At 59.9% G+C, this 21,751-nt stretch overlaps 6 protein-coding genes and 1 long non-coding RNA gene across 21 annotated transcripts; 1 reads left to right on the forward strand and 6 right to left on the reverse strand.

Annotated features, from left to right (window-relative positions):
* Positions 1-115: 115 nt before the first annotated feature.
* On the reverse strand, positions 116-932 carry LOC121339263. The gene is made up of 3 exons (XR_005953150.1): positions 745-932; positions 495-638; positions 116-301 (listed from the first exon to the last, which is right to left on the reverse strand). It is a non-coding gene; the product is annotated as an uncharacterized LOC121339263 (long non-coding RNA).
* A 2,730-nt stretch (positions 933-3,662) lies between these two features.
* LRRC10B (leucine rich repeat containing 10B) lies at positions 3,663-4,913 on the reverse strand. Its single transcript, XM_041411094.1, has one exon. The coding sequence runs from the start codon at positions 4,911-4,913 to the stop codon at positions 3,960-3,962; it is 954 nt and encodes a 317-aa protein (XP_041267028.1). The 3' UTR covers positions 3,663-3,959.
* Positions 4,914-5,549: 636 nt separating this feature from the next.
* Positions 5,550-7,663, reverse strand: LOC121339955. Of its 11 annotated transcripts, none has more exons than XM_041412299.1 (7): positions 7,133-7,663; positions 6,851-7,062; positions 6,328-6,407; positions 6,208-6,211; positions 5,997-6,071; positions 5,845-5,914; positions 5,550-5,770 (listed from the first exon to the last, which is right to left on the reverse strand). In XM_041412299.1, the coding sequence occupies exons 1-7, from the start codon at positions 7,417-7,419 to the stop codon at positions 5,653-5,655; spliced, it is 846 nt and encodes a 281-aa protein (XP_041268233.1). In that variant the 5' UTR covers positions 7,420-7,663; the 3' UTR covers positions 5,550-5,652. The 11 variants fall into 11 exon arrangements, with proteins under 11 accessions (XP_041268233.1, XP_041268223.1, XP_041268213.1 ...); XM_041412289.1 differs by having other exon boundaries at positions 5,845-5,917; XM_041412279.1 differs by having other exon boundaries at positions 5,845-5,917; positions 6,208-6,252.
* Positions 7,664-7,811: 148 nt separating this feature from the next.
* On the reverse strand, positions 7,812-9,821 carry SDHAF2 (succinate dehydrogenase complex assembly factor 2). The gene is made up of 4 exons (XM_041412338.1): positions 9,741-9,821; positions 9,013-9,224; positions 8,180-8,289; positions 7,812-8,089 (listed from the first exon to the last, which is right to left on the reverse strand). Exons 1-4 carry the CDS (start codon positions 9,753-9,755, stop codon positions 7,959-7,961), a joined length of 468 nt encoding a protein of 155 aa, XP_041268272.1. The 5' UTR covers positions 9,756-9,821; the 3' UTR covers positions 7,812-7,958.
* A 207-nt stretch (positions 9,822-10,028) lies between these two features.
* Positions 10,029-17,305, forward strand: CPSF7 (cleavage and polyadenylation specific factor 7). 3 transcript variants are annotated; one of them, XM_041412452.1, is made up of 9 exons: positions 10,029-10,357; positions 12,739-12,960; positions 13,375-13,478; positions 13,725-13,870; positions 15,092-15,497; positions 15,572-15,690; positions 15,765-15,930; positions 16,021-16,194; positions 16,275-17,305. In XM_041412452.1, exons 1-8 carry the CDS (start codon positions 10,304-10,306, stop codon positions 16,187-16,189), a joined length of 1,386 nt encoding a protein of 461 aa, XP_041268386.1. In that variant the 5' UTR covers positions 10,029-10,303; the 3' UTR covers positions 16,190-16,194; positions 16,275-17,305. The 3 variants fall into 3 exon arrangements, with proteins under 3 accessions (XP_041268386.1, XP_041268395.1, XP_041268402.1); XM_041412461.1 differs by having other exon boundaries at positions 16,327-17,305; XM_041412468.1 differs by having other exon boundaries at positions 12,742-12,960.
* Positions 17,194-19,124, reverse strand: TMEM216 (transmembrane protein 216). Of its 2 annotated transcripts, none has more exons than XM_041412500.1 (5): positions 18,866-19,124; positions 18,576-18,680; positions 18,401-18,493; positions 17,946-18,192; positions 17,194-17,326 (listed from the first exon to the last, which is right to left on the reverse strand). In XM_041412500.1, the coding sequence occupies exons 1-5, from the start codon at positions 18,876-18,878 to the stop codon at positions 17,242-17,244; spliced, it is 543 nt and encodes a 180-aa protein (XP_041268434.1). In that variant the 5' UTR covers positions 18,879-19,124; the 3' UTR covers positions 17,194-17,241. The 2 variants fall into 2 exon arrangements, with proteins under 2 accessions (XP_041268434.1, XP_041268444.1); XM_041412510.1 differs by lacking the exon at positions 17,194-17,326 and adding an exon at positions 17,772-17,900 and having other exon boundaries at positions 17,991-18,192.
* On the reverse strand, positions 17,864-21,747 carry TMEM138 (transmembrane protein 138). 2 transcript variants are annotated; one of them, XR_005953261.1, is made up of 8 exons: positions 21,699-21,747; positions 20,692-20,913; positions 20,448-20,619; positions 19,627-19,702; positions 19,389-19,544; positions 18,576-18,680; positions 18,401-18,493; positions 17,864-17,900 (listed from the first exon to the last, which is right to left on the reverse strand). XR_005953261.1 is itself a non-coding variant. In XM_041412521.1 (5 exons), the coding sequence occupies exons 2-5, from the start codon at positions 20,817-20,819 to the stop codon at positions 19,432-19,434; spliced, it is 489 nt and encodes a 162-aa protein (XP_041268455.1). In that variant the 5' UTR covers positions 20,820-20,913; positions 21,699-21,747; the 3' UTR covers positions 19,229-19,431. The 2 variants fall into 2 exon arrangements, 1 of the variants encoding a protein (XP_041268455.1); XM_041412521.1 differs by lacking the exons at positions 17,864-17,900; positions 18,401-18,493; positions 18,576-18,680 and having other exon boundaries at positions 19,229-19,544.
* Between the last annotated feature and the right edge of the window lie 4 nt (positions 21,748-21,751).

Consider the following 21,751-nt stretch of genomic DNA (forward strand, 5'->3'; position numbering starts at 1 on the left):
TGGCGGGGGACACCGAGGGGAGGGGACAGCCCCTTTTCCTGGGATCGGAAGCCATGACACAGTTCCTTATCCAAAGCGGGCTCCTTCGTGCACTGCCTTCAGCCGGGTTCGATGCTTTACCTCCGTCTTGGGTTTCGGCGGGAGCGGGGGGTCCCTCAGCCGCCCTGGGGACCCCGGTCCTGCCTTCGCCCCCAGCCCGGGATGGAAGGGGCTCCTCGGGGGAATGCGGAGCTCCACAGGGTCCCCTTCCAGCCGGGCTGATCCGGGCGCCGGGGCTGCTCCGGGAGCTCCGTGCCCACCCCTGGGGATAAAGGGTGGAGCGAGCGCTGTTGTCCCCATCGAGGGCAGGTGACATTCCCTGGGCTGGTGGCATTCCTTGGGACAGCCAGCCTGGCAGGATCAGTGCCAGCAGCAGCATCCCCACGGAGCCCTGGGATGCACACGCCAGACCCCTTCCCACCCCCTGGGACCCCCAAAAACAGGGACAGACCTACCTGGGAGCCCCACAGGGGTGACAAGGGGGTCGGTGGTGGCTCTCCGTGGCAGACGCCAGATCATCCTCAGTCTTCCTGCTCCCCCCGTGGCAACCTTGGCTCCCAGCAGCTCCCACAGCCCCAATTTAGACGATTTTGGACAATCTGGAGAGAAGTCATAATACTGCTATTACAGTAATAACAACGCTTTTAGGGACATTTGTATTTTTGTCATATTCTCTCTTTTTTTAACATAAAAGAAGAGACTTACATGCCTGGGGAAGAGGTGGCAGGGCCAGGGCTGTGCCAAGCCGGGTGCCCCCCACGGCCCCTCGGGCACCCCGCTTTTCCAGGCTGGATTCCTCGTCCGCGGTCGGGCTCCCCGGGGGTTTGTGTGTTCATTTTTAACTCTAGAGCTCGTAGCCGTGATCTTGTTCAGGTTCTCTCTTCTTCATGTGACGGTAACATCCAACTGGTGTGTCGATGTAAGACAAACAGGAAAAAAAAATTAAAAAAAAAAAACAAAAAAAACAAAAAAAAAAAAAAAAAGGAAAAAAAAGATAAAAAATCCATTAAAGAGCCCGGCCTGGCCCGGCTGAGGAGCGGCTGGAGTGGGGGGTGCCCAGCTGGCGATGCCAAGGATGGGGCACACAGGTCGAGGCGTCTCCTTTGAAGAATCCTATTTTTGGGGAGAGGGGCCCCTCGTTTTCAGGAGGCAGCCCCTGCTCTCAGTAATAAAGGACAGTCAGTAACTGCCAGCGTGAGTCATCTGTGGGATTGGGGAAAGGGAGGGGGTGGATCCTGGGCTGGGAATGGGGGCACCACACCTGGGTGAGCACCACAGTTCAGTTGGGTGGGCATCCCCTTGGCACTAAGCATCCCCCTCCCACAGTGTTATCCCCCCCCAGCCCTGAGCATTCCCACAGTGTTATCCCATCCATCACTGAGTATCCCACCCAGACTCTGGGATCCTGCTAGGATTGGGATCCCCATGGGGGCTTCAGAAACAACAGTGATCCCCGCAGCCTACTTGGAGCCAAGTGAGTTCCCATCCCATCCAGGTCTGAGCTGAGTTCCTTGGCACGGGACAGGGACTGGAATGTGGCTCCAAAGAGAAGGAAGAGGCAGGGAACCATATCCTGTGTCCTGGTGCCATGGAAAAGGCGCTGGTGGCTGTTAAATAATTCACGGAATGCTGGTCTTGAATAAATAAATGAAACTCCAAACGCAGGGATGGCAGGAGGGCCATCCGTGTCCTCCCTGCACATGATAAGATCCCTCTGGATCCACCTTTCAGGCCCCGGGTTGCAGAGTTGGAGGTGGCAGCAGGGGACATTTTCCCCTTGCCACCTGCACCCTGGTGGAGGGGAGGTGGCTGCTGCCTACCCATGCTCCACCTCCAGCTGAGCCAAACCTGGGAATTTTGGCATTCCCAAGCTGCCAACAGCATTGGTGCCACCAATCCTGGCTCTGCCTGGGCTTTTACACCAACGCCGGGCTCCTTTTATCCTCCCAAATCTTTGAAAGCGCAGCCATCCCGGCGCTCCTGTTGCACGGATCCGCAGCGATTGCCGATCCCGTTGCTTTGTGCTGGCAGGCGGCAGGAGCAGATGGAAATAGCAGCGTGATCCCAGCTGCGGAGAGGCCACAAACCGTCGCACGCGGGGCCGGGAGAGGAGGCAGGGATATATATAGGGACAGACGTATGGATGATGCACTGCCGGCAGCGGGGACTCGCCGGTGCCAGCGGCCCCAAAATACTCGAGCGGAGCCGGAATCTGTCAGATTCCCACTGACTGCGGCAGCTCCTGGTCCTGGTGTCACCACCATCGTCACCGGTGCCTGGATCCCGACCCAGCTCCTTGGGAAAAGCTTGAGAAAAGGCTGCAGAGAGGGAGGACCCCTCTATCCCAGGTGTCAGAGCTCCTGGATCTGATCCCAGCCACGGGGACAGGCTGGTGGCATCCAGAGCCACCTGCATCCCGATTCCTGCCGAATGGGTGGGCTGGCAGGGATCTGCATGGAGCTGGTGGCATCAGATCTTGACTACATCAGGGGCTTGGAATGCTGAGGGTCTCTGCCAGGGTCAGCACCCTCGGGATCATGGATAATTCCTTGCTAATTAGCAAGAGCGTCTTCCCAGATAAAGCAGCAGCACCCTGGATGGGTGGCATGAAGGGCTGGGAGACACCCAGAATTCCAGGAGCGTGTTTCTGGGATGTCGTCGGACCCTGGGATGCTCTGCCTTACAGTGATGGGCACCTGGGTGGGAAAAGGGATTGACAGCCTGCACCTATTGGCAAGACCTGATTCAAAGCTCCCGCTAAGCCCCAAATCCCTGAAATCACCCCGGAGGAGCTGGCACCGACAGCTCCTGCACATCCCGCAGCCGAGGAAGTTCCACGCGTCCAAAATAGCCGTGGCTCCTGCTGCGGAATAGGAAGTGGCGGGAAAAGCCGGCAGCATCGGCCTGCAGTGCCGGAGCGGATGTGGCAGGAGCTCTGGCTGCCTCCCAGCCCCAAACCCAAATCCGTGGCCATTAAAAGCGGATGTGTGGTTTGAAACCTCCAGCGAGCTGCAGACCTCGGATCCCCAAGCTTTCCACCACACAGGTTCAGCTCAGAGACGGACGGAGGGAATCAGGATTGCTTGGATGTCCAAAATAAGAGGAGCCGGTGGTTGCACACCAGGATATGTCACTTGGTTTTAGGGGATCCCAAATAAACCCTTCCCTGAGGCTGGTCCCCACCACTTTTCTCTCACAACAAATTCCTTGGATTTGTGCTTTTTATTGCACGCGTTTGGTCCAAGAGGCACTTGGAGAGAGGAAGAGGAAGGATAAGGTGTCAGCCCTGGATCTGGTGCCCGTTTTGGGACAGACAGTGCCAGGGATGAGCCTGCTCTTCCCACAGAGGCAAAACCCTGTCCAGGTTGGAGAGAGGCAGTGCTTTGATCCAGGTGGAATTTCCATCGGCTCCTTCCCAAACCTGATGGTCAGGAGGAGCCTGGTGGAAAATTCTCTGTCCCAGCCCAATTCCCGCAGTAGGATGGGGTTCTCAGGGTCTGTGCCTTTGTTCCCAAACCTCAGAGCTCTCTAGGATGATGGGATCCATGGAATGGATGCAACTAGTATTGTTTTTTCCTATCCTGCCCATTGGGATAGAAGTAAAGGATTTTCAGAGGTGGAGGAGTGGAAATGTCCTCGTTCTCGTGGGGTGGCAGTGTGGGATCACCCCTCAGGGAGGGGGCTGTATCCCAGTCCAAGGCACCCAGGAGGAGGCGGGATGCTCTCAGGTGGGATAACCATTGGGATCCGTGAGCCCTGCCAATCCAGGACACAACGGTGCCGTCCCAACGGGCTAAGGCTGATCCTCAGACTGTTGGTTTTTCTTTGTGGAGGCTGTGAACTTCCTCCTTTCCCGGCCCTAGATGGGAATTCCCTGGGAGTCAGGTGGAGGCTCTGCACCCCCTCAGGGGGACAGCGGCTCACGTTTCCTCAGGCGATCCCGTCAGGGCCGCAATTTCCCCCTCCCCATCCTCCGGCCCATCCTCGGGGGATACCGGGGCGGCCTCCGTGCCCTCCTCCTCCTCCTCCTCCTGGCGCTGCAGGCTCTGCAGCCGCTCCTGCCGCGCTTCCATGTATTCCTGCGCCCCGTCCCCCACCAGCTGCACTTCATCCCCGACACAGGGCGGCTGCCGGACGGGATTGTGGTCGTAGGACAGGAGGCGCAGGGAAGCGAGGCCGCTGAGGTCCGGGAAGCTGGCGATGCGGTTGCGATCCAGGTCGAGGACGCGGATGCGATCCATGCGCAGCAGCACGGGCGGGAACTCCTGGAAGCGGTTCCCGTAGAGCCAGAGCCCCCGCAGGCCGGCCATGCGGGGCAGCGCCGCGGGCAGCCGGCACAGCCGGTTGTCCCCCAGCTGCAGGCTGCGCAGCTCCGGCAGCTGCAGGAGGGCGCGGGGGAAGTGCGCCAAGAAGTTTCCCTCGATCCAGAGGCAGCGCAGGCTCTGGAGCTGGGCGAAGGAGGGCGGCAGCCCCTGCAGCCCGTTGCGGCCCAGGTACAGGTGCGCCAGGTGGGGCAGGTCGCACACGGCCTCGGGCACCTCCATCAGCTCGTTGCCGTCCAGGGCGAGGGTCCGCAGGTGCTGCAGCTCCGCCAGCTCGTCCGGGACCTCCCGCAGCCCCGCGTCGCTCAGGTAGAGCTTCCGCAGCCCCTGCTGAGCCCACAGCTCGGCCGGGACCTGCCGGCCCCGCACCTCCAGCCGCTGCTCGACGCCGTCGGGGCCCTCGGCGGCCGCCAGCCGNNNNACGGGGGGGGCGGGAGGGCGACGCCGTGGCCATGGCAACGAGCCGCGGCCAATGGGAGCCCGCGCCACCGGGGCACAGGCCCCGCCCCGCAGCTCGCGCCCATTTGGGCCACGCCCACCAATTCCATTCATGCCCCGCCCCGCCGTTCCCACGCCTACCCGGCCCCATTGCCGTCCCGCGTGTCCCGGCTCTGTCCCCAAACCAGGCAGGGCCCCCTCGCACCCCAGCATTCCCAGCCACTCTTCCAGCAGCCTGGCACCAGCGTCCTCACCCTGAACTCGGTGCAAGGCCCTAAATTGAGTGTGGGGTCCCTGGGCTGGGTGGGAATCCCTGACTGGCAGGAGGGGCTCCCTGAGCTGTGTGTGGATGCCTTGACTGGGTGGGGGTCCCTAAACTGGTGGGGAGCCCCTCTGTGATTCCTCACATCCCCTGGGACCCTGCCGGGAGCCACTCCCTGGGGCACAGATCCCATTCCCCATGGCCAGGGAAGATATGGACGAAGCCTCTCCAAGTGCCTCCCCGTGCCATGGCTGCCCACCATGCGGGGTCCTTCCTCCTCCTCATCCTCCTGCTTCCCACCACAGCCCTGCCCAGATTTTCCTGCCGCAAATCAGCTGTGTCATCCCAAAGCCGGCTCGGAAAGCTGGAAAGCCGGGCTCGTACAGCCCTCCAGCGGCAGCTAGCCAGGCGACACCCCCTGAGCACCCAAACCCCTCCTGCCAAGCTTTTGGGATGCAGGAAACCCCCAAAATGAGGGAGCAACCCCATGGCATCACGCAGGGTCTTTATTCCTCCTACGGGGATTTGGGAAAAGCCGAGGATGGGATTCCCAGGACGCAGCAGCACTTTTTGGGGGGTCACGTCAGGGGGTCATCGATGCGCCACAGGATGGTGGGGCGGTTGTTGGTGCTGAAGCCACTGGGACTCGGGATCTGGATGCCCTCCACAGATCTCGGGGCCCAGGTGATTGGAGGCTGTGCCCACCAGCCTGGAAAATCCAGGAGGGATTGGTGAGGGGAGTGCCCACTCCTCCTGGGGGCTGCAATCCCCCCACAAACTCACCTGGTGCTACGGGGGCCAGCGGCGAGAGCTTGTTCAGGAACTTGTTGTGGACAGTGCTGTATGCCAGTGGCTTCTGTGGGATGCAGCGGGTCGGGAACGTGCTTCCTTGGGAAAAGGGATGGGCACAGGGGACATGGCTGGGCTGCACCCACCTTCACGGCAATGACTCCCCTGGGTCCCACTCGGAGCTCCGGGGGGGCGAAGGGGGCAGGCTGGCCCATGGCAGGCTGGGGGTGTGGGGGGACACAGGGATGAGATCCTGCTCATTCCCATGCCCAGGCAGCTCCCAGGGCCGCCTCAGAGCCCACTGGGAGCACGGGGATAGAGTGTCCCCTGCCCTCGCCACCCCGTCCCTTTGCTTACAGTGCTGCCAGGGAAGGAATCCATCCGACCACCACCGACACCAAGCTGTGGGATAGGAAAAGTGTCCCCTGGGGTGCTGAGGGGCGGGGGCACAGGGGACACGGTGGGGATGGGGCTCACGGGCTGCTCTGGCAGGGTGAGGTCACTCCTCGGGGCGGTCCCGGTGCAGCCCGACAGCTCCGTTACCCTCGCTGGGACATCTGTGGGAAGCAGACGGAGCAGGGATGTCCCCCGTGTCCTCAGGCCTGGCATTATTACCTGGATGCACCTGTCCCACTGTGTCTGAGGGGGGCAGGGGGTCTCCAATACTCCCAAAACCTCCTGAGGTCTGACCTGGCACCAGGAACACTGACATCCCAAAATCCCTAGAGTGGGATGTGGCTCTGGGACCATCATTAATCCCAAAACCTTCCTGATGTTGGAGCTGGACCTGGAACCCCCAGGGCCTCAAACCCTCCTGCAGATGGAGGTTTCCCAGGAATCCTAACACCCCAAAATCCTCTTAAGGACTGAGCTTTCCCTGGGATAACCAAGACCCCAAAATCTCCTGGGAATAGAGCTTTCCCTGGGATCTCAACACCCCAAAACCCCTCCCACTAAGGCTGGAGCTTTCCCTGGGATTCCCAAGACCCCAAAACAATACCTGGCTTGGCAGGACTGGCACAGTGGCTCTGGGTGCCGTATTCCCCGGATGCTTTCGGGGCTTTCACCTCCCCGAAACGGAGGCGGGAAAAGGAGAAGCCGGTGGGATATGGACACTGCGGCTCATCCACATGCTCGGGCAACATCCTTTGGTAATCCGGGCGCCCGAAGACCTTGAAGTCCTCGGAGGTGGTGGACACGTCGGTGTCGTGGCTGTGGTGGGAACGGCTGTGACGGAGCGATCCCAAAACGTGCCCCCCAAACTCCTGGAGCGGGGACCTACCGCTCCACGTGCGGGGAGATCAGGGATCTGAGCGATGAGTAGTTGTTGACCACGTATCCCGAGCCGGTGTGGACGCCGAGGAGGGGCCGGATGCTCCCGTCACCGGGGGGCTCGATCCCCGAAACGCGCCCTTCCTTCAGCTTTTGGGGTGTCCCCGTGGGCCTCTTCCCGAAGGCCGCCTGGTAGGTGGTGACGTAGAAATCCCTGAGCTCGGAGGGGGGGCCCCTCACCATGGGGAACCCCGTCCCCAATCCCGAGGCGGGCGAGTCCTGCGGCAGGGACGGCATCCTGGCTCTGGGAATGGGCCCCTGGCGGCGGGAATGGCCCGAGGCACGGCGCTACGCCATGGCTGGAGGTGCACTGGAGGTGCGGGGCCTTCCCAGCAGGCCCGGAAGCTGGAATGTGCCCGTGGAACGCGACTCTGTCTCCTGGTAACCGCGACAACGGGGACCTCCCGGGTCGGACAACCTCCCTGGCTGTCCCTGGAGGGCACCGGGAATGTCCCGCTCCAGCCCCCGCCCCGGGGTGGGGTCACCTCCTGGGGGTCCTGGGAAAAGGGGAAGGTGGGAATTGGGAATGTCAGTGAGGTGGCATGTGGCAGATTGAGCTGGGAATGTCACCGAGGGCCCGACCCCGATGTCACAAAGCAGGAGAGGGGCAAGGCCAGCAGCCAAACAAGGCCGGTAGCCAGGGCTTTATTCAGCATTCCACAAGTGTCCAGAGGCTGCTGGGAGAGGAGGAAAACCATAGGGAAGGTGGAAACGCCAGTCCAGAGCCCCATGTCCCTGCGCTACTCCAGGGAACGGGGACAGAGGCGTCCCCTCCCTCAGCGCGGTGGCTCAAACAGATATTCCAGGTCCGGCTGCCGGAGCCTCTGCTCCCTGTTCCTGTTTTTGGCAAATTCCCTCAGCATGGCCATCACGTCGGTGTCGAATTCCGCCGGCGCGGGCTTGGCTTCTGAGGGGAAAAGAGGGAACCATCAGCTGAGCGCTGTCCCCAGGTGTCCCCAGGCGCCGTGCCCGTGTCCCAGGGCGTGGCCACACGTACCGGTGGCCCAGTAATAAATGTCCCAGTCGTTGCTGGGCTCGTTGATGAGGCGGTCGTAGCGGTTCAGCTGCTCCTCGCTCATGCGCGCCAGGTTTTCCTTGGCAAAGAGGCTGGAGAGGGATGGATCAGGATGGGCGGGAGATGAAGGAAGAGCTGGGGTCTAAGAACCGGCTCAATGGGATCCTGGAAAACACGGACCCCCCCAGCCTGCTCTCCCTCACCTCAGAGGGTGGGAAAACACCTGCGCAGCATTCCCAGAGAAGCTCTGGAATCTCCACCCCTGGAATCCCATTATCCAGCCTGGTCTGCTGGAAGGTGTCCCTGCCCATGGCAGGGGGTGAAACTGGATGACCCTTAAGTCCCTTCCATCCCAAACCATTCCAGGATTCCATGTGCTCGTTCACATGAGATATTGGGAAGGGATTCTTTCCTAGGAGGGTGCTGAGGTCCTGGAATGGATTTCCCAGAGGAGCTGTGGCTGCCCCATCCCTGGAAATGTCCAAGCCAGATCAGATAGGGCTTGGAGCAACCTGGGATAGGGAAAGGTTTCCTTAAGGTCCTTCCCCACCCAAATCATTCCAGAATTCCACAATTTTATGTCTCCAATCTCTCCTTCAATCCCAAAATCCAACCGGCCTTGCGCTCACATGTCCCAGGATTTACATACATCCTTCCCAAAGGATTTTGGCTCACTGAGCTCACCCAGCTCTACTCCAGCACTGGATCCTGAAACAGCAAGATCTTGGAGCAACTAATCCCACAGATTTTTGCACTACCTCAATAATCTCTTCCCTGTTACTGAAAGGACCTGGAATCCTCAGAGCCAAGCCCACCTGAGCAGGATGCAGTTTTCCAGCATCCCCCTTTTCCTGCTCTCGTACAGCAGCCGGGCTCTCTTGGTGTCCAGTGGCTCGTCCGGACGCTCCTGCCAGGGGGGCAGCGGGATCTCCAGCACGTCCTTCCCGGAATCCGTGGGGGAATCCCCCCGGTAGCCGCGCTGCTGCGGGATCAGCGGCCACACGAGATGCCGGCGCAGGAAGCAGAGCTGGAGGGAACAGGGAAAGCACAGGGATATCAGGCCTGGGACTGCCTGCACACAGGGACCTCCCCAAATCCTACTGGACACGATTCCCAACCCCAGCCCCCCCAAACCCTGCTGCCCAGAACCCATAAGTCCCCCAGGTCTCCATTTTCCCCAAAAAATCTCCTTTCGTCTGCTCAGACTCTCCACCTTTTTTTATCTCCTCTTTTCCTCCCATCCTGCCTCTCCCCCAAACTCACCCCTTTCCCCTCCTTCTCCTTCCCCCTCTCTCCCCGTTTTTCCCCCTTTCCCTCCCTTTCCCCCCGTTTTTCCCCTTTCCCACTTTCCCTTTCTTTTCCCCCCTTTCCCAACATTTTTTCCTTCTCCTTCCCCGTTTTACCTTTTCCCTGCCATTTTAACCTGCTTTTCCCACTCTCCCTCCTTCCTCTGCCCTTTTACCCCCTTCCCTCCCCTTCCCTTCCCTTCCCTTCCCTTCCCTTCCCTTTGCCCTCCCAGTTTTCCCCCCTTCCCCCCCCCAACCCTGGCCGCCGCCATCTTGCCGCGCGCCGCCCCGGTCACGCCCCCTCCCGGCTGTATGGGGCGGGGCGTGCCGGAAGTGGGCGTGGCCACGCCCGGAAGTGGAAAATTGGGAAGTTTGGGGGAATTTGGGGGGAAACAGGGAATTGGGGGGGAAGACAGGATATGGAAGGACGGGAGGATTTAGGGGGGACACGGGATTTGGAGGGAAATGGGATTTGGGGGGGGCACAGGGGTTTGGGGAGCAGAGGGGATTCAGGGGGACACCGGGATTTAGGGGGGACATGGGATTTGGGGGGACACAGGGATTTAGAGGGCAGAGGGGATTTGGGGGGCAGAGGGGATTTAGGGGGCAGAGGGGATTTAGGGGGCACAGGTATTTGGAGGGAAGAGGGCATTTAGAGGGACTGGGGTGAGGAAGTGGGATTCGGGGCACGCAGGGATTTGGGGGGACGCCCCCCGCGGGTCCCCAGGGCCTCACTGACCCCCCCATTCCCAGAGCACCTTCCGTGTCCTGGCTCCGCCCGGTCCCAGCCCGGGCTCCCGCTTTTCCCGCCTCTGGAAATATGTCCGAGGGAGTGGATCTGATTGACATCTACGCCGACGAGGAGTTCACCCAGGTGAGGGCCGGGATGGGGGTGCAGATCCCCCCCCTTTCCTTTGGGGAAGAGATCCCAGTGTCCTGCAGCTCATCCCGGTGGAAGATGCAACTGGTGTGGCTGGGGAAAGGGAAGCATCATTCCCGATCATTCCCAGATCTCAGTGGCTGCCACCTCCGGCTGCGATTAAAGGGTTTCCCTGTGGGTTGCGACACGTGGCTGGTCACGGAATGTTTGGGATTTAAGAGCTTAGCTGTGTCCTGCTTGGAAAAATGAGAAATCCCAGCTGGAAGAGGCACTTCCAGGGAATTACACATTGAGGGGATACCAGGAGCCAAATCCATGGGATCACCCAGGCTGGGAATCTGTGCAGGAGCTCGCTGTTCCTGTGCTGCTTGTCCCATCCCAGGAATATCTGGGATTCACAGGAGGAAATGATGAAGGAAGGGGGTTTTGGAGAAGCAGATTTTAGGGAGTTCATGGATATGGGAAAGCAAGTGCGAAGGCAGATGTTGGAAAATTCTAAACTGCCATGGAAAGCTTGTGGAGAGAAGTTGGCAAGAGGAAAAGTCATGGAAACTGGAAGCAAAGCACCCGGAGGAAGGAATCACCATGGAGAAAGGAATTCTTGTGAACTCCTGCGGTGATCAAGAGAAGCTTCTTCTGGTTATTGGGTGGGAATATCCCATGGACTCTCCTGGGAAGACCAAGTGGATGGAGGATTCTCAAAGCTGGAATGGTGATCCAGGCCAATGACTCTGGCATGTTCTTCCCTTTGGGATGTGTGGCAGGAGAACACCTGGAATTCATCCATGCCAGGATCAAAGTAGTGTGGGGGCGGAGGTGCTGTGGTGTCCCTGTGGCACTCCAGGGATGCCAGTGTAATTCCAAATCCCACTTTTCCACGTGGTGATTCCCACTAACAATGCCCGGCTTCATCCCTGTGCACCTCAACTCAGTGTGCATGGATGGGATGCAGGAGAATCCCTAAAATTTCCCAAGCTGAATCCCCTAAGTAGCAGAACTGAGGGATTCCTAGGGATTCCTCCTCTAGCCCCTCCTTCCTATTTTTGGTCTTGACTTTCTGAAACTTCCAGGCGGGAATCTTCCAGCCTTGGGCTGTGTCCAAAGGCTCCTGGTGGAGGTGGGAGCGTGGGAGTTGGATTAACCAAACACTTGAGCTTTTTTGGGAAGTGAACACAAAACTACAGCTCCCTTTTCAAATCATTCTTTTATCAGCTCCAGGGAAAGAGCTGGATGCAAAAGCTCAGGGAAGGGGGAAATGGTTGGATTTTTGGATTCCCAGGTTTCCACAATCCTTGGAAAGCTGTGTGCTGAGCATCCTTCTCTGTCCAGCTCCCAAGAGGATGTTTGCAATTCCCTGACCCTCAGACTGTCTCCAGCAGAAAACATTGTCCAAACTGCCTGGAATTGAAAATTTGGGAGCAGAACCTCTGGTTTTTATGGCACACCAGCTCCTGTGGGATGGATCCTCATGGAGTGATTTTGTGGGATGAAACACTCGGCACAATCTGAACAAGGAACTGGGATCCATAGTAAACACAGCACTTGCTGGACATTCCAAATGAAATATCACCTGGGACAGAGTGGGAATTGGGAGGCAGATCTAGGACACACTGGAATTCCCAGCTCTGAAGTTTCCTGAGCTTCCTCTGCCCAAGGGACAGATCCAATGTGTAGGAGCTCCTGCCCTAAAAAGGGCTGTTTTCCCAAAAATGAGGAAGTTTGGGGTGATGAGCATGGTTTGAGGGGGGTGTGCAATTCCCAAGTTGGATTTTTGGGACGCATGTGTTGCCAAGGAGTGATAGGCTCATCCTTGGAGGGCGTTTGGTTTTCCACCACTGAATTCTTGCCCTCCAAATTGGGAATTTCTTCCTGGTGGCAGCAACAGGCTCTTGTCCTGTTGTGTGGGATCCAAGTGGGCTGGTCCTTGGAATGTGCTGGAGCTCACTGGGGGTTTAGATGAGATATTGGGAAGAATTTCTTCCCTGTGAGGATGGTGAGGCCCTGGAATAGATTTCCAGGGAAACTGTGGCTGCTCCTTCCCTGGAAGTGTTCCAGGTCAGGTTGGACAGGGCTTGGAGCAACCTGGGATAGTGGAAGGTGTGCCATGGCAGGGGATGGGATGGGATGATCCTTAAGGTCCTTATTCCAACCCCAACCATTCCATGATTCCATGAAATCAGAGCCCATCATCCTGTTTTTTGGGATTGCCCAGGCAAGGGGTGGCTGTAATTCCCAACTGTGCCTAGACCCAAACCAAGTGATTTGGGCCTTAAACCTTTGGACTCGGCTTGGAAATTCCACTTGGGAATTGGGACAGCAGGTTTGGAAACAGCAAAGAAGGCTTCCCAAGCCAGGATCTCATGACGTTTTCCCAGCAGGACCCGGAGTTCAGTAATGCTGACCAGATGGATCTCTACGACGACGTGTTAGCAGCCAGCTCCCAGCCCCAGGAAAAGCGTTCCAGCAGCTCGGAAGCGCCTCCGGAGATCCGTCAGGAGCCGTCTCCCAAGCCCAACAGCAAACCCCCAGCCATCCTGTACACCTACAGCGGGCTCCGGAACAAGAGGGCCGCCGTCTACGTCGGGAGCTTCTCCTGGGTGAGTTCATCTTCCTGGGAAATTCAGGATTCCTGGGGAACCTCTGAGGGGCTGCTGGGCTCTCTAGGGGAGTGGCAGGGATTTTGAGGGGCCTGCTCCTCCTCAATCCTGAGCAATTGTCCTGAGCTTTATTGTGAACTGGGATTGGCTTTGTGATCCTCAGGGGAAAGGGATTTGTATCCCTGAGGAGCTTCTGGGCTTTGAGGTGGCGCTCCTGAGTTGCCTTCTCCTGTTCAGGGATGCAGGAACAGTTTTGGGAGGGCTTGTCCAGAGAACTTGTCACTGTTACCCATTCCCAAGGCTTGTTCCGGATGACTTTAAGCTCCCCGACGAAGTCTGGGGGTGACATTCCTCAGGTGGGTGGGGGTACACTGGGGACAGACGTGGATACCAGCCTGTTCCCTGTGCCCTCAGTGGACGACTGACCAGCAGCTGATCCAGGCCATCCGCTCCATTGGAGTCTACGACGTGGTGGAGCTGAAATTCGCGGAGAACCGAGCCAATGGCCAATCCAAGGGGTGAGAGCCAATGGAATTTCGGGTGGGAATGATGGGAGCCAGGCCCTCATTGCCACATCCATTGTTTTGTGGAGGGTGAGGGAGCAGCTGGCACTTTCCCTGCGTGGGACAGGGAATTCATGGAGCATCCCAAAGAGCATGGAAAAGCGGGGAGGGGGTGTGGAACAGTGGGATGGGATCAGGAGGAAGGTCTGGGGGAGGTCTCTGCAGCGGGTTCAGGGCTCAACCTCCCTCTCTCCCGCGCAGGTACGCGGAGGTGGTGGTCGCCTCCGAGAACTCAGTCCATAAACTCCTGGAGCTGCTTCCCGGAAAGATCCTGAACGGAGACAAGGTGGAGGTGAGGCTGGCGACCCGGCAGAACCTGTCGCAGTTCGAGGCTCAGGCTCGCAAACGTGAGTGCGGCGCCGGTGTGAGGCGGGCGGGGGGTTCCATCTCACACACATCCCAAATCCCCCCCAGATCAGCTGCCAGGCCCAGCCCAGCGAGCCCTCGGGATGGGGGGAAACCCTGCCAGGAGCGTCTGGGGGTTGTTTTTCCCATTCCTGAGCCGGATTAGCTCCTGACCCGAGTCTTTATGATCCCCTTTTAGGTGCTCCCACACTGCGAAGATCCCTCGTAGCCTCCTCCTCCTCCTCTCCAAACTGAATGGGCTTAAGCTCTTCAGGCTCTCAGCATAGCTAAGACCCTCCATATCTATTAGTAGCTCCTCTCTGGATCTGCTCCAGAATTTTTCCATCCCTGCGGAGGTAAGGTGCCCAACACTGGAGGAATATTCCAGCTGGGGCCTGGCCGTGGGCATCCCTCAATGGCAATAGGTGGTCCTGGCCTCACTCCGCAGCGATGCGACGGGATCCGCAGGGATTGTCCCGGCAGGAGCGTGTCCGAGGAGGTCTTGGCCAGCTCTGGTCGTTGTAGATCCCTTGGCATGTTTTGTGCAAGGAAAAGTCTCCCTTCCCAGCAGAGTTGCTTCGCTCCCTTCCTTTGGCTCAGGTGCCCGAGGGGATCGGCTGCTTGGTGCTTAGGCTGTGTCCCGACTTGCCCTGCAGTTTTGGTGGAGCAGGGAGTGTTCCCTGGGCTGAGTTCCGGCTGCCCGCAGGGCACAGCGGAGCTCCCGTGCACCCTTTTTGGCACCCTGGGAGCCGTGGCTCCTGTCACACCCCTTCTGTCTCATCCTCGGTACCTCTTTGGATAGAGCAAGGCTTCTTGACCCTCTTGGAATGCTGAGTTTTCCTTCCTCTAGCAGCAGCTCCATTGCTGTCAGCACTTGGGTTCTGTCCCCACGTGTTCCTCCACGCTTGGGCCTCTCCAAAACCATGTGTGAATCTCAGGCTCTCCGGGTCTTTGGATCTTTGGGGATCTCTCACCATTCCTTGTGGCTTTTGGCTCCTGTCCCTCTGACCTGCCTGTCCCCAGGGCACTGTGCGGGGTCTTGCTGGAAAGCTGGGCCCCTCTTGGAAAAACACATGGAAGCAGAGGCTATGTGTGGCTGGCTGGATCTCTCTCTGGGCACCTCCAGCCCTCCAGGGGTGGGAGGAAGAGGAGGAGCAGGAGGTCTTGGAGACCCAGACACCCTCCAGCTGCACCTCACAGCTCTTTCCCCGTGCCACTTCCAGGTGTGCCGCCGCGGGCTCACTCCCGGGATTCCATGGATGCAGTGGATGGCCGGGCGACGCCGACAGAGAACGCGCTGCCCCCCGCCCGCATGGAGAAGCCCCCCTCGGTCCTGCCCTTCTTCAGCCGCCCCCCCGCGCTGCCCCTCATGGGGCTACCCCCGCCTCCCATGCCCCCTCCGCCTCCCCTCTCCTCCGCTTTCGGAGTCCCTCCGCCTCCTCCTGGAATTCCCTACCAGCACCTGCTGCCGCCGCCGCCCCGGCTGCCCCCGCCCCTGGCCGTGCCCCCGCCAGGGGCTGTGCCCCCCGCCCTGCACCTCAATCCCGCCTTCTTCCCGCCGCCCACCGCCGCCCTGGGACCCCCTCCGGATACCTACGGCAAGGCCATGGCTCCATACAACCACAGCAGGTGAGCCGGGCGGGAATGGGCTTGGGATGCCCGGGGAGGATCCCGCTGAACCCCTGTTCCCGCCGTGCCGACAGCCGGGAGCTGGGCCCGCCGATCCCGGCCGTGAGCGAAGGCGAGTTTGAGGAGATCATGAACCGCAACCGCGCCATCTCCAGCAGCGCCATTTCCAAGGCGGTGTCCGGCGCCAGCGCAGGTACTTCTCGTGTCCCTCGTGTCCCCCGTCCCGGGATGGATTCCCACTCCTGACCCCCTGCTCCGCTCCCCCAGGGGATTACAGCAACGCCATCGAGACGCTGCTCACGGCCATCGCTGTCATCAAGCAGTCGCGCGTGGCCGGCGACGAGCGGTGCCGCGTCCTCCTCTCTTCCCTCAAGGATTGCCTGCATGGAATTGAGGCCAAATCCTACAGCAGCAGCTCCAGCAGCAGCTCCAGGTATCCCCCTGGATCCAGAGAAGGGGATCCGCCCTGCAGGTGAGCGACTGAAAAATCACCCTTTGGGTTCTGTCTCCTCTTTCTCCAAAGGAAAAGACACCGATCCCGGGAGCGCTCTCCCAGCCGGTCCCGCGAGAGCAGCCGGCGGCACCGGGATCTGCTCCACAGCGACGATCGGCACGAGGATTATTTCCCGGAGCGGAGCCGGGAGCACGAGCGGCATCGGGACAGGGACAGAGACAGGGACCGGCACCACTGAGACAGGTGGGAGGCTCGGGAATCCCCTGGAAGCGTGAGGGATGAGGGAAGGGCACTCCCACCATTCCTCTCCTCTCTCCCGACAGGAATTTGGCAGGAAGTGGTTTTTAATGGACTCTATCTCCTCACCTCGACCAGGATGCCGTGCCCGAGGCTGCTCCGCCCCATCCCGGTCCCTTCCTGGCCACCACAGCCCCCTCCGGGCGGGACCCCCGCCCGCACCTCGTGGCCTTGGGAATCCCCCCCACCACTGCTGCTGCTTCCTGGGGCCATCCCGCTCCGCTCCGTGGATATTCGGACCCAAAGAGAAATGGTGCTTTTATCCCATGGAGGGAGGTTTGTGAGTCCTTCCCAGTCCGGGGGGGAAGCGGAGGAGACGGAGCCCTCCCTGTGCAGCCTGGGGGCTTGGAGATGCACAGCTCCCGATCCTGGGATCAGGAGCCGCGTGCCATCCTCTGCATTGCCTGGGGACACTCGCGTCCCCATCGCCCTGGTGGGACACTGTGCCACACTCCTCCTTTGCCCCTTCACCCTCCAGGAGCTGGGAAAAAGGGGCTGGAGCTGGGTTGGGGGTCATCCTCTCTACCCTGACATTCCCCACAGCAGCATTCCCACCCAAACGGCAGCTCCGGCCTCTCCCGCAGAGCCTTCCTTGTTTTAGAGGAAGCGGAAGAGGCAGGGCAGGCTGTGACCCCCTTGTGTCCCCTCAGAATCCCAAGAAGGAGAGGGAGGGAGGGAGAGCCCAGGAGGGTCAGTATGAGCCGGGACACACTGGGTGACTTTCAGGGCTGGAATCACACTCAAGTGGGAAAACCCAGGCCCTGGAAGTCTTTTTAAGTTGAAATAACCCAAATTCAGGAAAAACCACCCCGATTTTCCCAAGCCCCACGAGGTGGGAGCACTCGGCGGGAGAGCTCCGGGTTTTTTTTTTACTTACCGCCACAGATTTTTAGTTTCTTTCCAAATAGTGGAGGGGGGAAAAGATTCCCCCATAAATTGCAGAGCAAATCCCTGGAAGCCCCGGCGAGGCGCCGCCCCTCCTGCTCGCAGTGATTAGATTTGTCTTTGGATAGGTTGGAATTGTGTAATAAACTCAGATGACGTTGTCAGTCTTTTACACAGCGCTCCTGTTGCCTTCCTACGGTGGGATTTGGGATAATGAGGGAATGGGAGGGATTTGGGGAGGTCTGTGCACCCCTTGTCCCTCACCCTCTTCCTCCTCCAATGGGCTCCTGTGCTTCCCAAACTGGCTCTGAGGTGCTGGAAGCACCTGAGCATTCCCAGGGGGACCCACATTCCTGGGCACCAAGTAAAAATAAATATTTATTGGAAAATAGTGAATTATTCTGGAAGATCATGGAAACTAAAAAGAGGATTCTTCATACCTTGAGCTGGCTCAAGCTCTGAGGAGTCCGAGTGGATTGGAGAGTGGGAAAGGTGGGAGGGATATGCCAGGGGGCAGTGAGTGAAGTGGGAAAAGGGAGGGATGAATCCCTGTGGCAGCAGGTCCCTGGTGAAGTGGGAAGCAGGAAAAATCAGAGGGATGTGTCCACATAGAAGCAACAAAGACGGGAGGGATGTGTCCAGGTGGCACCAGGTGAAATGGGCAGTGGGAAAGGTGAGATCCTCCCCCTTCCCGGGGCTGGGGAGTGGAGCCGGCACGGGTGATGCTTCCCTGTGTCCCTGGGCCGTGTCCTCAGTAGGGATCCGCGCTGTGGAAAAGGACAGAGACGGGGATGTGTGGGTGCCAAACCAACCTGGCAGCTCCCGCGCCAGCTCCCTCAGTTCCTGGGATGCAGCACCTGGAGAAGGAGAGCAGCGCCAGGAAGCCCAGAAGCAGCTCCAGGCCGTAGAAGAGGAGCAGGATGGCGCTCAGGAACGCTTCCAGGCGCAGGGAATATGTCTGGAGCAGCAGGTAGTACACGGCCAGCACAGCTGCCGGCACCGTAAGTGCCAGGCTGAGGGACAGCGGCACCTTCCGCTGGCACAGGTTCCCCTTGGAGCCTGTGGGACACAGAGCTGGGATCAGATCATGGAAATCATAGGAGGGTTTTGAATGGGGAATTAAATGTCCGGTTCCCGTGGGCAGGGACACCTTCCTCTAGCCCAGGCTGCTGCATGCCCTGCCCAACCTGAACATCCAGGGATGGTCTTCGGGGTGTCCCAGGACTCTGCACTCCCTGTGGAGCCTCTGGCATTCAGGGCCACTCACCGAAGAAGATGCGTGTGGCCTCAATGCCGAGGTACAGGAGGAGCAGAACCACATCCAGCACCAAGTTGGAGACGGGATAGGGCAGGAGCAGCACTGCAGGAAGAGCACCGCCCTCAGCACCACATTCCTGCCCGTCCCGGCGGGATCGGGAAGAGTGCTGGAGCGAAGGACTCACCTTTGTACACGAACACGAACGCTTCCAGGAGAAAATATGTGGCGCAGTACCAGCCGTTGAGGAAGAGCAGGACCTGCAGCGGAGCCGAGGAGCGATGGTGGCGGCCTGAGGGGACATGGGGCGGCCATGAGGGGGGAGCACGGGGCGGCCGTGGCAGCGCGGCCCCCGGAGCCCTGCAGCGCCTTGGCCGTCCCCCTGCCTCCTTCCCAGCGCCGCTCCCAGCCCAGGTTCGTCCCGGTACCGCCCGTACCCTCCGGGATCCCCCGTTTCCCCCCCGGTCCCGCTCCCACCCCTGGGCGCCATCTTCCATCTCCATGGGAACCGCCGCCGCCGCGCTCGCCCGCACGGGGGCGCCGAGGGCGAGGGCGCGGAGCGTGAGGGCGGAGCCGCTCTATCTCCCGCCTCTCTCGGTGGTTTGGCCGCGCGCGCGCTGCCGCTCTACCCGCACCTCTCTATGGCTGGAGGACCGATGGCTGCCGCGCGGGTTCGAGTCCCCCCTCCTTCCTAACCCCGCCCCCTCGAATCCATTGGGAGCAGAATCCCACACCGGAACCGGGAACGTCCCCGTCTTGCGGCTGCAAGCGCAGCACCGAGCTGGGTTACAGTGTAAGGAGTGCAGCCGTGACAGCGGGTGGGCACAAACACCCGGCAGCCTCTGGAAAACACATCGGATTTATTCCTCTAGGGTTTCCAAAAACATTCCAGTCCCAACCGAGGCCGCGGCCCTGAAACGCAGGGACACCCCACGAGCCTCCCGATGACTCCCAAAATCCCAAGGGCTGGTCCCCAGAGAAAGGATGAGCCGGAACCGACCCCGACAGAGCCGGTGGAGTGCAAGGAGACTCCCGGGGATCCATCAGCCACGGAAGTGGGCAAATTCCTTGCGGAGCCAGAGTGAATCCTGGTAGAAGAGGGGGTCTCCCAGGTGCACAGCTGTCCGCTTGTAGAAGTAGCAGTAAAGCACGGCCGCTGCAGGGAATTTCGGGATGAGAGAGGGCCCCCAGCACCCCCAAAGGATGTGGGATCCCACCCTGATCCTTGGAGTCCTTACCCAGCCTCTGGAAAACGAACAGGGTCTGAAGGCCTTCAGTCCAGATGAAGCGGCTGGAGTCACGCCAGCGCAGGTTCTGAGGGGGTTGGAAAACTGGGAATAAACCCTGGAGCAGCTTTGTTGAGCCCTCCCAGACCCCCCACCCCATTCCAAAGGTTCTGAGCAGGATGGAGGGACATCAAGCCAGGAGTTACACCTGCAAAGTTTGGGAAGCTCCCTACCCCAAAGATTAAGCAGCTCAGGGGATTTAGGCATTGAGCCCAGACCAATTCCGGCTTCAGACTGCAGATCCCTGCAAATCCCTGCAAATCCCCTTCCTGGACGGCGTGGGCAGCACCAGAGCAGCTGCTATGGCTCCTGACCCCCCAAAACATTCCCTGTGTTCCGGGGCAGCAGGATGGAGGGAACTTCAGGAGGTGTCCAGGGGATGGGAACTGCTCCATTGGGAAGGAGCTAGGAAGGAGTTTATTCAGGAAAGAAAAGGGGAAGGTGCTGTTGGGACAGATCCAGGATCCTGCACAGCCCTTGGAGCTCTGGGAAGGGAGGGGACAGCCCCCAGGTATAGGGATTAATCCCAGAAAAACCAGGAGCTGCTAGCTTTCCCTGGGGAAAGAGGATTTTCTGATGGGTCACGGCCCTTAGGGAACGAGCTGGGGTTGGGCAGGACCCTTCCAGGCTGATGCCACCCACAGGGTCATGGAATGGGACATCCTCCATGGGACACCTTCCAGGGGGAGACCACGAGAAAGCACTGTGGGAAGCTGGGGGGTCACGGAAAAACCCCTTGGGAGAATCCAGCAGCTGTGCCCACGGCATCCTACCATAATCCAGACGTGGAAGGAGATGCTGAGCGCCAGGTAGGCTGCGGAGAGCAGGATGGTTCCCTTGAATTTATGGAAGAGGAGGTTGACCAAGCCCGCCTGGAAAACGTAGGTGTTGAAGAACATGAGGAAGACGATGATGACGTTGAAGACGATGGCGATGTCCTGGATGCTGCCGGGAGAACAGAGGGACTGTGGGCTCCAGGCTGTCCTGGCTGCGCCGCCCCGCCTCGCCCGTACTCACATGAAGAGGACGAGCTGCACGGCCGGAGCCGTGCGCAGCAGCTCCGAGAAGGAATTCACAAAGAGGTCGTAGGAAAGCAGCAGGAACTGCAGGAACAGCACCAGGCTGTAGTTGCTGGGCTGGAGCATCCTCCTTCCTGGGGCTTGGAGCACTCAGCCCCAGCATTCCCAACGGATCATGGCGCTGGGGGGGCTCAGCAGGGCCTCTCCCGACATCCCAAACCTGGAGGAGGAACACAGGGGTTGGGATGGATCCCAGAAACCAGGAAAACCCAGTGAGACGCCCTCTCTCTCCTCCGGTGTCTTCCTTTCCCCTGAAATCCACCCCAATCCCCGTGTGAGGAAATCCAGGGATGAGTGAGACGTGCAGTCCCAAGAAGCAGTGTCCAAGCAGGTTATTCCTGGCTGTTGCCAGCTCCATGGGCAGTTCTGAGCAGGTTTGGGCATGTCCCACTCTGGGCACAGGGAGAGAGGAGTGAGGAGAGACAGACGGGAATTTTTGGACACCGGAGCAGGTACAGCCCTCGTGGGACACACCACATATCTCACGGGAGCAGCCCCCTCAGGGATCATCCTGGCTGGAGAAGGACGGAGGGGACAGGGATCCTGGCAGGAAAAGGGCTGTGCTGGGGCTGAGTTCCCTGAGGGGGCGACATGGTGACAGACGGGGCAAAGGGGCTGGAAAAGGACGGAAAGCGGCTGGAAATACAGGGGAAGAAAGGCTGGACATGGGAGCGGGAAACTGACGGACATGAGAGGGGAAAGAGCTGGACACGGGGATGAAGAGATCCCTCTCTGCCCCTCCAGATCCCGCGTCACTCCGCCCCTTCTCACAGCCACCACCGCGGAGCCCCCGGGCCCCCTCTCGCCGCCCTCTCCCCCTGTCCCTGGCCGCCTCCCCGCTCCGGGGTCCGCCACCCTGATACGCCCAAGCCCCCCTGGGTGCCGGAGGTGCCGGTCCCGGGGGTCCCGCTGGGTCCCCGCCGTGCCCCCGCCCCGGGCGCTCACCCGCCGCCGCCATCTTGGTCCCCATGGAAACGGCCGCCAGAGCCGGAAGTGAA

This window comes from Onychostruthus taczanowskii, unplaced genomic scaffold (genome assembly GCF_017590055.1).
Source record: "Onychostruthus taczanowskii isolate IOZ18803 unplaced genomic scaffold, ASM1759005v1 scaffold101, whole genome shotgun sequence".
Taxonomy (NCBI): Eukaryota; Metazoa; Chordata; class Aves; order Passeriformes; family Passeridae; genus Onychostruthus; species Onychostruthus taczanowskii.

Bases quoted from the DNA above. Each gene is read 5' to 3' on its own strand.
- LOC121339955 (XM_041412238.1), bottom strand. From the start codon at position 7,419: ATGCCGTCCCTGCCGCAGGACTCGCCCGCCTCGGGATTGGGGACGGGG. The intron at 7,063-7,132 runs GTAGGTCCCCGC...TTCCCACCACAG, and splicing joins ATCTCCCCGCACGTGGAGCG to CCACGACACCGACGTGTCCA. The intron at 6,072-6,207 runs GTAAGCAAAGGG...CCACACCCCCAG, and splicing joins ATTCCTTCCCTGGCAGCACT to CCTGCCATGGGCCAGCCTGC.
- SDHAF2 (XM_041412338.1), bottom strand. The intron at 8,290-9,012 runs GTGGGCTTGGCT...ATCCCTCTCCAG, and splicing joins GAAAACTGCATCCTGCTCAG to CCTCTTTGCCAAGGAAAACC. The intron at 8,090-8,179 runs GTACGTGTGGCC...TTTTCCCCTCAG, and splicing joins CATTTATTACTGGGCCACCG to AAGCCAAGCCCGCGCCGGCG.
- CPSF7 (XM_041412452.1), top strand. From the start codon at position 10,304: ATGTCCGAGGGAGTGGATCTGATTGACATCTACGCCGACGAGGAGTTC. The intron at 12,961-13,374 runs GTGAGTTCATCT...CTGTGCCCTCAG, and splicing joins ACGTCGGGAGCTTCTCCTGG to TGGACGACTGACCAGCAGCT. The intron at 13,871-15,091 runs GTGAGTGCGGCG...TGCCACTTCCAG, and splicing joins CGAGGCTCAGGCTCGCAAAC to GTGTGCCGCCGCGGGCTCAC.
- TMEM216 (XM_041412500.1), bottom strand. The intron at 18,494-18,575 runs GTGAGTCCTTCG...CTCTTCCTGCAG, and splicing joins GTTCGTGTTCGTGTACAAAG to TGCTGCTCCTGCCCTATCCC. The intron at 18,193-18,400 runs GTGAGTGGCCCT...TGTGTCCCACAG, and splicing joins GGCCACACGCATCTTCTTCG to GCTCCAAGGGGAACCTGTGC.
- TMEM138 (XM_041412521.1), bottom strand. From the start codon at position 20,819: ATGCTCCAGCCCAGCAACTACAGCCTGGTGCTGTTCCTGCAGTTCCTG. The intron at 20,620-20,691 runs GTGAGTACGGGC...TTCTCCCGGCAG, and splicing joins GTGCAGCTCGTCCTCTTCAT to CATCCAGGACATCGCCATCG. The intron at 19,545-19,626 runs GTAAGGACTCCA...AATTCCCTGCAG, and splicing joins GTTCGTTTTCCAGAGGCTGG to CGGCCGTGCTTTACTGCTAC.